Source organism: Opisthorchis viverrini (assembly GCF_000715545.1).
Source record: "Opisthorchis viverrini unplaced genomic scaffold opera_v5_543, whole genome shotgun sequence".
Taxonomy (NCBI): Eukaryota; Metazoa; Platyhelminthes; class Trematoda; order Opisthorchiida; family Opisthorchiidae; genus Opisthorchis; species Opisthorchis viverrini.
This window is the reverse complement of record NW_008752205.1, coordinates 29,307-41,937: the sequence shown is the minus strand read 5'-3', so window position 1 is coordinate 41,937 and position 12,631 is coordinate 29,307. Positions and strand designations below refer to the sequence as shown.

General features: G+C 43.5%; 1 protein-coding gene across 1 annotated transcript in view; it reads right to left on the bottom strand.

Moving 5' to 3' along the window:
* Positions 1-10,453, bottom strand: part of T265_15491 (hypothetical protein) — a gene marked incomplete at both ends in the record, with an annotated part of 98,511 nt that extends 88,058 nt beyond the window's left edge. Inside the window, 6 exons of the mRNA XM_009178371.1 lie at positions 666-960; positions 3,613-3,671; positions 4,243-4,561; positions 7,897-7,998; positions 10,213-10,307; positions 10,351-10,453. Of these exons, the coding sequence (XP_009176635.1) occupies positions 666-960; positions 3,613-3,671; positions 4,243-4,561; positions 7,897-7,998; positions 10,213-10,307; positions 10,351-10,453 (973 nt within the window). The remainder of the gene's footprint in view (positions 1-665; positions 961-3,612; positions 3,672-4,242; positions 4,562-7,896; positions 7,999-10,212; positions 10,308-10,350) is intronic.
* Positions 10,454-12,631: the final 2,178 nt, after the last annotated feature.

Genomic DNA, 12,631 nt, shown 5'->3' with positions numbered 1-12,631 from the left:
ACTTTTCTACAGGATACTTAGGGAACCATGGAGAGGCAAAAAGCCCTTTCCCTACGATTTTCATAGTGTGGTTGCTTGCTTGGTGTTTACTAATTTTGTCAGCTGTGCCAGAGAATAGCTTTTGGACACAGGCTGGGGCAAACCACCGTTGCGAACCACTGAAGTGGGATCAAATTCTTTCATTTACACAAAGCCAAGTATTCATTTTCCCGAGGTATTCCTTCGGTGAGATTACCGTTGTGTTGAACCATGACATCGATTCTCCTCTTTTTCTCGGACTACCCTACTACAACCTTCTCCCCACCAAGTTAATCGCGGTTAATCGCAGTTCAGCATCCGTATGTAGTACTGGTGTTTTGCTATAAATGATGACAATGATTTAACGACTTGGGTCATTTGACACTGACTGGGTCGACGTGCTGTGGACAAAATGTGTTTGAAACCTGTTCGTTGGTGATGCTCCTATTCTCAGTGAATGATAGTTGTTCGTCGTTACTCATTACCAGAATAGCAGTTACTAACTTGGACATCCTGAAGCAAGCCTTCAGCAGAAACTGGTAGATGTTAAGTCGACAAAATGATCCTCACGGCCACTCACGCCCTACTAGAGAAGAATCACGTGACTTGATCAGAATTCCTCAACCATACAAGTGTAGTCCACCTACTCTGACAAACAATGAAATGAGCCAACATGTAGGATATCCGCCGCATTCCCATTAGAGCCATTAATGGCCGAAACCCTGTCTCTTTGTCCAAGCACATCAGGCTGGCGATGCATACGACCAGACAGGCCGTGCCCAGATACTGGTGTGCACAAATGATGCTAGTGATAAACTGCTTCCCATAGTTTTCCGCAGACCATCGAAACGGTGATTCGGCGTAGACGTCACGTTTCAAGGCAGCAACTCGAACGTTCAGCTTTGGGGGGCTGGTAGAATTTTCCAGATTGATTTGGTGCTCCTGAAAGACCAAAACGAGGTAATAACAGGATTGTGGACAGGAACAGGTATGGTAGAAGAAACGGGTATTATGATGATTCGACCAGTCTGAGCACCAAATGTGGCTTGGTTCGGCCATATTTATTTCGCTTCACTTGTCGGCTTAACAATGTTACATTTCATACCCTGCTTCGGGCAAAAACACGATTTCACATTTGAGGGCTAAAACTTCCATCGTACTCGCTCACTTGGATATGGTGTTCTCATTCATCCTTTGATCAGCCTATCTAAGAGGACGTAATGGAAGCTAGCTGTACACGCCATCTTCTTGGGCATCGGCAACATCTGTGACTGAAAGGTCGGTAAACTACAAACCTCTTATGTCCACGAACAGTACAGTCACACTTACGGTCTGCTAGCTAGTAGTGGAGGACTAAACCGTTGGTTAAGCAGTATAGACAAATCAAGCTTAAAAAGGCTCACTTCACTCATGGGACAACGCGTTAAGGGTAATAGCACAGTTGGGCGGCACGACTAGGAAGGGCACATTAAGCTGGTTTACATCGATATACCAAGGGGCCTGTGACGGCGCAATTAAATGTTTCACTGTCCAAAATTTCAAGTCACCTGGCGTAACAAGTTCCCACAGGACTCTCAACCAAATGATGAAAACCAAGTGTAATGAGCCAAAAATGTTTAAGTTCCCAGTTATCAGTCACATTCATGAACCTTTTTAATAGAGGGAACATGCCGATTTTAACATCTACAACTGAATACCTTTGCAACGGGATCTCGGATCAGTTTGCAATGTGAACGTTATGCGGAAAAACGTCATTGCGATACCGAATACGAGGAACTGGTCTCCGGTTTCAGCGGTTTCGAAGGGCGCAGGCGGTCTCAGAGAAAGTGCTCCGGAAGTCTGCGAATCCCCTGGATCGCACCTGCTTGATGAGCTCCATAACATGTCAAAACTGGCAACAGATTTTGAATAATCGTTTTATGGTATTATGTACTTGCTTGTCTCAGTAGAACCCTCCCAGATAGGCACTGCAGTCAGCTTACCGAAGTAGATGTATAACTCTAATATAGTCTCCAGGTTTTTTCTATCGCAACATCAGGATGTAATGACTCATCCATGCAGGAGTTTAGCTATTACTGTGTATTACCTTCTTCTCTAACTAGATCCCGAAACAACAAATTGATGGTGAGTTCAAAAGGTCGGTATCTTGTTTCGCTTTACAGGAGAATAATGGAATTTTTGGCTTCTATTTAAGAACGGATATTTTCAACGGCGAATAAAATAGACACTGAATTCGTCAGTTCAATTTCTACTTGGATTCAAATCAGCAAACTTTCTTACCTCTCTACCAAAACTAGCCAATAGTGAAACCCGTCCCATAAGGGAATCACTGACGTGCAGTGCCTTGCCGTGTGAAGGCCACAGTTGAGTGAAATTCCAATTATCATCTGGTGACCTCAGATTCCAAGCAAGATCACCTGAAAATGCCAGCTATATTCATCTTCTAACACAGCGAGGTCTCGGTGATAGTGTATACTAACTAGTTAGGCTTATTATCTACTGATTAATTCCTATTGATTATTCAGCGCTCCAAGGCCGTGTGCTGAAATAGTTTTGTTTTGTGATATGGTGCTTGTGTGACCCCATAGCTAATTTGTATATATTTGTTAGTCACATCGATGTCTTAATGAAAGCGATCCCAAGAAAGAATAGGTCTATAAACCAGCTGGTCAGTATCACTATTCAAAATATACATGATCTAAGGTGCTACACAAGGCCACAACTTGCGGACAAACAGGCTGAACAACAAAGGCGAAATAGTGACTGTTTATGTTAAGGTGAGGAAGAAAAATTTTCGGTTTTGAACAACATGTAGCTCAGTTATGCCGGCTTCTTCAGAACACAGATTTAGAACTCTGCGTCGTTTTTACCTGGTTTTCTGACTCGACCGACTCTATTCAAGAGTCTTCTCATTTCACGATTCAGTGCGGCACAAAAGTACACACCATGTACCATTAAACGTTTAGCTTTGTTAAACCATGCCCTAACGGCAGCGAAGGGGCACTCGATCAGGATCAAACGCACCGAGGCCCGTCTCTTACTTGCGATTTGACGTTTATCACTTCGAACGTGTTGGTGTTCACGGCGATGATGATGATAATGATGATGATGATGATGATAATGGTAGTGATAGTGATAATAATGATGGTGCTAACGATGAAAACGATGATAATGACGAACACGAGGAAGAAGAGGAGGAAGAGATTTTGCTTGAAACTAAATGAGACTTGATTAGAAGAGCCAACAAGTTCAAACGGTTGCCTTGTTTAGCTTCCGGGATCGCTGACGTCTTTCTAGGTGGGGACCCTGAGACAGGGCACATCAATGGGTAGAGGCATTGTCAGACATGGCTTAGTCGCGCCCTCAATGGCACTCATGCATCCAAGCCGTTGCCTTGAATGCGTACCTCCCTTCCCAATCCCCTCACTTAACAGTCCACTGACAGTGCTGTATCTACAAAGCGGTTTATCAATACCTCCAATGCGCAGCTACCTACCCCAAGTACGCGGTTCTTACAGCTGACAATCATGATGATGATGATGTCTTTAATAATAGCATATCTCTAAAACAATAAGGAATTACAGAAAGACTCACTTTATAAAAGAATTCATCAACTTGCTGTTTGAATGGCAGATAAACACTCATTGCGATGTCTTCATTTTCAGGCCCATTGCGAAGCAGTTTTGAGCGTACAAGAGAAGAATAGACAGATAACACATAGATGATAAGGTATTCTCTCAACGTAGAGCTATACCCTAAATGTACTCTGCACCGCATTTGATGAGTGTCTATTCAATAAGATGGATACTTGCAGATGAGCCTATTCATTCAAAACAAAGTGAACAGGTCAGTTAATTTACTCCAGTAGCAATCTTCCAATCAACTTTCAAGCTCAGGTAACCTGTTCACTGTTCACTACCTCCCTGATCTCTGAGTGGCCTCTGGATACGAAGCATGTAACAAGTGACACCCAAATTCTTTTGACTAATTTTATCTGCCCGCACTAGGAATGGATCTGAGGACCACTCTTCGCTTAAATTGCAAGAATCCAGTTTGTATTGTTCCAGTGATGCAGGTGGAATCAGTTCATCTTAGATACCGCTATTTTTGTCATCACTGTGTGAGAAAAAAAACGATTTATTGTAGAGGTGGAGGTATACTACCCAATCTTGTATGGCGTTCAGACAAGGGCCAAAGTTTAAGTTGCTAACCCTGACAACCCACCTGGAGAAAAAAATGCCTGGTATGGTGCGTAGCTGTGATAGCCATGGATATTACCGTAGACGCGACGAACCAAAAATATGTAGTGAGTGTTGAGAGGATACAGTAGGGAAGAACGTGTGGGATTGGTTTCATCGAAGACACGTTTCGAACAATTGAGTAGTGTGCCACACCAATGTCTTGGGTTTGAATCCTTTTGCAGTTTACCAAGGTATGTCCAAAGACGCTGACTAAGGTCTACGAGAGTCGGATCGTCCTGCTGTCCCTCGTAGCCTACCAGCCAGTTCTTCAGGTTCACAGGAACGCGGGAGGGCTTGATTGACTGCCACAGTAAACACAAGAAAGCAATGCGATCGTTTACAAAGAACCAACAGGAATGTGGTCGCATGGGTTATGGATGAGGGCGGCATACAGGGCGTGCACACACTGTGTCTTGTCCAACTAATGATTGCTTTTGTCATGTGACCGATATCTAGTCAGATTAAGCCGATTTCTGCAACACGGGGATGACTTGGCAGTTGATCGAATTTCTGTCTGTTCTCAGTGTCTCATTCACCAGTTGGCTGATGGTAATAAATGTTACATTTTTTCTGTGGGTTCATCATCAAAGCAACACACATATCAGGAATATAGCGAGGATCTCACTGTTTTGGGAGACTTTTTTGTTTGTTGAGGATAAGAGTGAAAACCGAAAAGAAACTAAAGCAGGTGCCTAAAAGAGACACCTTTGGTGTGAAGTCATTTCCGTGAAACGACCACGATACTGTTACCCGATCTCGTGGACAGTCGCCCAAAAAAGGAGAAATTCTTCTTTCTATCTTTTAGTAAGACGAGTACGTTTAAACAGGCTGATACTGGGTGAAAAATATTGGCGCCATTGCATGTGCTACAGGTGCCCCTTCCAATTTTGTGACCTTGAATCTAAGACCTGAGATTTGAAGTTCTTTTTCAATCAGTTTGTCCATACAGCACTCGGACCGGACTTGTCACTTCTCACACTCTTCTAGCTGCCTGCCTAACACTTGATTCCTTAGAGATTTTCCGATAGTTCTTCAGAGCATGCAGATTGATGACTGAAAATCTTAATGAATGGTTTCTGAAATGTTGAACAAATTCAACAGTATACTGACGATCTAAGGCACCTGCTGTATGCCTGCCTATCAGCTACCAGTTCAGAGACTATTGGACAGGCACCCAATAAACCCCGCATTATGCGGGTTTTCCGGCTGGTCCGTCTCACCTGAGGGGTTGATTGACTTTCGACCAAAAGCTTTTACCTATGTAGGACTCTGCACTTGGAATACACAACAGTGTAGCAATGACATATCTTCCCATAAGTCGCAAGACCAACAAGTGCAACATTCGTCAAAATTGCACGCAGTTTCATATTTCTGAGTACCCGTGTTATTTGCTGAGCTGTTGTGCGTGATCTCGGTGATTCCGCTCAGCCGCATTACCGCATGCACTTTCAGAGTGATGAAGTTTCAAGCTAACTTAACACTGATAATTGAATTCCATGTACATATATCACAAACAAGAGTGAGCAACTAGGGAGGGGCGTGGACGCGGACAGTTGCTCCAGCGAGTGAGCCATCGAGAGCACTCGCGCTCCGAACAGCCGGTTAGCCATACCTCTGCTCAAAAGAGTTACTGTTTGTATTTATCAGTGTCATTAATTAGCCCATCAAAGCCCCTTTGGGTCAAAATTTGATGCCGTCAACTTAGTTTCTCGAAGCGAATTAATAAAACCTAAGAAGGTTCATCAATGGAAGGCAGAAAATAACTGGGCAGAGGTTTCATACTGAGATGCGCAAACTTGACAGACAGTGAGCGTCCTCGTTAGCTTAATCGATAAGACACCCGTCCGTCAAACGTGAGGTCAAGTACAGGTGGAACTTCCTGTTCAGGAATGCTTTCAAAAACCGAGATCTATACACACACGGTGTCTGAATGATCAACTCACAGCGGGCCATAAGTAGAGCTACATGACTAAATATATATTTAAATGTGTTAAAGCACGAAGTTCACTTTCAAGCGCTCACCGGTGACCGTCTCGAGTCCATATCAAGTATACTACCAAGATGTGTATCTGATAAACTGAGGCGTGTTAGTTGTTGATAATACGTTTCTTTGGACAAATCGAAACGGCATTTGGTTGGCGCATAAGCGGATGTTAAGATTAGTATTTTGACTTGCAAGTTCTCGTAGAGGTGAACAACCGAATATCATGGGTTCGGCTGCTTACAGGTATCCGGTTGATTCAAGAAGCTTTTTTTAGCGAACTGAACACCACACAAATACAGGCATGACCCTCTGCGGAAGCTGTAGACTCACCTAAGTTCACACGTGATAGTACCTAAACAGCGAGGGTACTGTTAGATCAGTTTTTAAACTTGGACTCTTCATTCTAGTTTCAAACATGCAGAAAATTTATAAGGTATATAAATTGCGTGCAGTAACAGCTTGTTAGCCACTCTGATTAGGCTTTTTCACGTTAAGGTCTACGGTAAAGAGAGGAGGATGGAGTTCGAACATCGAAAAAGAAGCGGCAGATGTAGACGGTTGAGGCTGGTTTCTCACTTTTCTGGGTGCCTGACTGGCTTGTCTAAAGCTGTTGTACAGCGAGGAGTGAGTGCTAGGCGGGATAAGATGAAGGCTAATAGATAATGAAAAGCGGTAAGAGGCGTCGTCACCCGCACGTTTTATCCAACCAGCGCTGCATATAGGTGAATTCATTGTGTATTTAATACTGGCTCCGTTGCCGGTTCGCATAACCCTAGACAAGGAGACAATGACGGCCCCCAGCCTAAAAAATCTGACCGGACAACCAGGACAGTCGAACTTTTTTAAGCAACAAGTTACCACATATTCTGTGACTCCGAAAGTGGACGGACTGAAAACACTGCCTGCCAGACCTCTATCCGCTAACCAGTCTGGAAGGAGAAACTCTGTGAATGCTGCAATGGCACTATCTGGTGTACCTCACTGAGTTGCTGAGGGACGCAAGTCGTCACTTGAAACCGAAGTCTAGACAACCGTTAGAGTTCCTCTCCCCCAAATGAACGAAAAACAATTTGGCCTGGATGTGCTTGGAAGAAAAAGGAACCAAGTTGGTGCAAATACATAATACAAATCGTTAGGCTGCAATATCTTTTCAGTGCACGGGCTCCTTGCAATCCAAGCCTAGACAAAAACAACCAAAAAGCCAGGGTTAGTTGGAACTGCGAATGATTCACATCTAATCCTCGCACCGATATTGTACGTATGTAATCGATTAGATTATTCCACATAAGTACGGAGGGTCATTCATTTCCTGCCTTGTTGAGAGGCTACATATACAGACCAGGAGATGGTCTATTATGGGATAGACATGACCACAAAAACGTTTGATTCTGAGAGATGGCCTCTTTCGAGGGAATACTGATCGATATAAACCTCAAAAACAGTACGTCGTCCTTAGAGAAATACACTCATTTGCAAACAAGTTTGGTTTTGCGGGAGTAGTGCATTACGTATAAGCACGTCGTCCTCTCGAACATCAGGATATTTCGGAAATATGATGAGATTTTCTGCAGGCGAATATCACGGGTCTTTGAGAGGCTGCACAATAACAGCAACAAGACAATTTTTGCACAAGATAATCACAAGGCTACTTACTTTCTCTCCAATCAAAGAGGCTTCTCGACTGGTGATGACCAACAGACCGACGGTGGGCCAGAAAGCAGACCCAACAATCAATAACACGGATAAACTGAAAGCCTGCAATAAAAATCTGAAAGCAGTCATTTTCGCTTCTTCGGAAATTCCTTATGCATGTTTGAGAACAAAAGTTGAAGGACGGTCGTCGATTGAGAACAATTCAAGCTCTAATGTAAACCGTTTTGTGTCAGGCGGGTTGCACGTAAAATGTGCACCGAATGAGTTACGTGCTGACCCTGTTAGCTATTTGTTCGATAATCACCTCGGGCTTGTTGGTGACCGATCGTCTGGACGAAAATATGATTACTGGTTGTGGCCTCAGTTTGAACGTTGTTACATGAGAACGGAAATACAGGCTGTCATCCTGATTTTTCGGTGTGTGTGTGTGTGGGGGGGGGACACTCGCAACGTTCCTTGGGGTAGAGGGAATGACCACATTACTGGGGAGAGTCATCACCATTTTCAGCTCGGACAAACAACAGGTACACGGGGAATAGCGAAAAACGTCACCTGAAAGGATGACCATCGATTCCTTCATGACGGACTCTTCACATAAAAGTTGGTCGTCCCACAAAACGAAATTGTTCAAAACAGCTTTTAAACTCTCCGGTTCTGGACCCCCAAAATGAGCGAGTTAGAATAAATTTCCGTACCTTCGGGAAACGGGAATCCCGTAGGACTTGCAATTCATGACAGTAAATACTAGAATCTTGCCACGGAGACCTACAAACGTTTTCTCCGTGACCATATCGAAACTAAAGTGCAACTTCCGGCCCACTTTTGTGGAAGTCGGAGGAGTGACTTTACAGCGAATATTAACTGGCGGTAAACGGAATGAAGGATATGCCGACAAAGCGTGTTACCACGAAAAACCTCTGTAATTAATTAGTTGGATCTTTCACTTGTGCGGATGAAATTGGTTGAGATTCTTGAAGGATATAAATGAGTGAGTTCTCAAAAGATCACCCCTTAAAGCCTATTGAGAGAAGAAGGAAGACTATCATATGATAGAATTACCACTTAATATTATGCAAAGATTATGTGATCTGGAAGTCAAACATCTGAAGTCCAAATAGCTCATTTACTAGAGCGCGAGATCGCTAACCGGAAGGCTGGTTATTCGGATCCACCCACCATATCTCGGATGCTTCTTTTTGGGTTTGGGCAACCTGACAGTATCTCCACCGTCGGGCTTCCTTCGGATAGCATAGTAGCCAAAGGGCATCACAGTTACGCGGTTGAAAGAACATCTGCTTAAGAGTCAATAAACCCTTTTCCTATCTAGTTGCACTTTATTAAGTAAAGGTGGTATAACTGCACTGGTTACTGCTTAGTATTTGGACATTTATCTGTAAGAGCCCTCGGACAAAGCAATCCTGCAACTGGGAGTATTTCAGTCGCCCAGATGAGTTGTTGTACTACATAAGAAAGGCCTTTGTTGAATGACGGTTTCTGCGCGTTCGTTCTGTTCGTTCACTCCATTCAACAACAAATCCATAAACTAGTCAGCTCATATGGACTCCTTTTCTCTAGAACATAAATCTAAGATGCCGTGTGATTTAAGTGTTCGTGGCAAATCTTTGACATATTCGAAAGACCATCAACGAGGCAGGTGTTCCTTCAAACAAAAGCACTCGTCCTAACGAGTCCGCAAAAAGCATGCTTATCAGGAAGGTTTTAGCATGAAGTTCCTTAAGAAATGGCGCACCCCAGGGAGAGGCCAATAAGTCCGTAACCCCGAACGAAAGCCATAATCTGCTGAATTTTAAAGTACGCTGTGCAAACTCTTTTGATTCTAGTCTAGATAGCTTCCACGTCGCCTGTCGTACTACTTGCCTTAAATGGGTCAATTTATCAAGACACTGACTACTGATGGCGAAAAAATATTGGTGTTGGCGGCCTGAATCCTAACTGAGTCCCTCCTCTATGAGACTCTTGAATTGGTGTGCTGCATCATGTTTCAGTTGGTACGATATCCGATATATTGCAGTTTACCCGCTTGATGGAACACGTTACCCAGATTGTTACCAAACAATTTAGATGGCCTGTTACCGGGTTCATCCTTTTTGATGAACCATATGAGGGAATAAACCGGTCGTGGGCTGCAAATGGTTTGCGACGGCCTTGTGAGTAGTGTGTTCCATCAATAACACAAGTTCCTTAATTCTCTGCACGAAGACTCATACCGCCCCTTCCAGCAGGGAAACGCTTGCTAAATGCGTAGCTAAAAGCGTAGCTTAATACGGCTTCATCCAGATAAAACGGGAAACTTACAGCTATACCAGTAGGACCGCGTAAGAAGTGTACAAGCACCATTCGTCTCATGAGTTCAGTGGTTTGACCACAACATAACGCCATCCCTGTGCGTACTGTGATACACATGAGAATTTAAGGCGGGTATGTTACGCATACCTTGATCCCCATACTGCGAAGCCATAGCGTGCATGTGTACATCATTCGCCTTTTGCATCTTACGACGTCGTAACGTTTCGGCTGAATCTATGTCCACGGACATTGCACTGTTCACTGTAAATTTTATTTCACGAAGTCCTTCGCACTACAAGACAGGCTGGTTAGGGTCATTGATTTTTCGGATCAACAAGGAACACGTGACTGTTTTGAATTATTGGCTACCTTTCGCAGTTAGTGCCGACTGAAAGTGCAAACTGAAGGCTAATCACGGTGAACACCACATTCACGTTTACCATGTGTCACAGCCCTGTGCAAAAATTGACACCTGGGCAGTCTGACCCACGGTAGCTCAAGGTTTTATTTCTTCGATGATGGCAGTCACTTCGTTGCTCTATTGCCTCACACAGTTTCTCTACAGCTCTGGAAACAAGGGATCAAAATGAAGTGAGCGGGTTTGATTGCAAATAGTTCAAGCGGCTCCACCTGTTCCATACAAATTATTTCCCGACATTTTTTTGCAATCAAGAAAGGAGGGGAATGAGCTAACAGATAGTTGTCATGTTAACCATGACTCGAACGGGCAAACCAATCCTAGAATTTCCATGCACGTTTTTAGTCCAAGATATTTTGGAAGTTCATGAAACCCAGACTACTTATCAGATTACAACCTATCCTTGTCCTACAAAGTGGCCTAAACGTTCTGCAAGCGGTCTTTTCAGGCCCCTTGGAAGCAAGAGTTGGAGAAAATGATGGAGATCATGACTCTGTCTGAGGTGCAGCCCCGTATTAGCACGTTTATTATTGAAAGAATCATAATCGGAAGTAAACCGCTTAGAAAACTAGACAAATTCTGTCGTACATATAGTGTTTGACGTTTGAATTCGTGTCATTATCGCGGGATCGATTCATTCAGCCATACCAGTAGTATTTGACAGTAAGCTCCCTGTGCCGTTTGATGACGCTCAGTGTTGTTGATTTACAATTTTGACAAGATAAAATATCGTCTTCTTTTATCAAGGCACCTCAAATTTCGTTTGTTGGCTATCGCCGAGTCACGTCACGTTCTAGTTTAAGCTGCGCCGTTAGCTTAGTCTCGTGTCCTTTGATGTCTTCACGAACTTTGATTTTAGGACCCATCTTATCTGCCTTCTAAGGTAAAATTTCATTTCACGCTCTTTCATGGTGGATGTCGACCTTCAGATGTTTTATTGTGTTTTTTTCGCACGACATTTTTGTTTTCTAGATCATCTTGCACGAAAAGTGTGCGAAACAAGCTGTACGCGCCGTCGTATATCGATCGAACCAAAATCTCTTAAGTGTGACGAAGTTGACACAATCGATACGAACGCTGAACTAGCGTACTGAAGCGTACTTGGCTGATTCCCACATTTCGAAAGAAAAAAGCAACATATATACCTTGCAGTAACGGGAGTAGATATGCGGTCATGTGAGAGGCCATCCGTACAGATGTTCCCGAGATAAAGAGTTTATTATTGTCTCAAAAAATGTCCTGTCCCCATGCACATCCAGTGCTAAAACACACCAGTTCCCTTTCAGATAAAATGTTCATGCGGCCGGATTAAACCGTTCTATGGCGCTGCATTTAGTTTCAGTTATTCGAATTGCTTTGGGATGAATACTTCTGAAAAGCTCTTAATACAGATCACTATGCCAGAGCCAAACCCAGAGTTACGAGCTCTCATTCCCATTCTCTCATTATCAAACGTTATTACCTCTGATCGGATCGCCTGGACTTTTAACGTGACCTGTGGGATCTGAGCGGAATAATCTAGGGTCAATGAGCGGAACAGGTGAACTTTGGAGTGTTTTGATGACAATCGAGTCTCTTTTCCTACTTTGCCTGGTAGTACACTATAATCTTATAGTACGGTACCCCTCGAACCCTTCCATCTGTGGAACTGCTATCAATTCTTGTAAAGTTTACCTTTTATCTCATTCTAAATTTTCTGTACAGCGCACCGGGAATTCGAGGTGCAACCCGGCGAAATAGAGTGTACCCACTTAGAACATTTCACTCCATACCAGAACTGTAAAACTGCGCCAGTGTGAATTGTTAACATTCACAGCAAAACCAGAGGTTATTACCTGTTTATATGGTTGAATTCAGGTCAGTGTAAATCACCGTGGGTTCACATTTGTATACGACGCCACCCAACCAAATCCCTAGCTGATTCCCTCAGCGAGCAGTGACAGACTGGGCTAAAGGTGCTATCGACTGGACAGTTTAATTTGACTGCAACCCTGGTTCAAGGTGATGAGG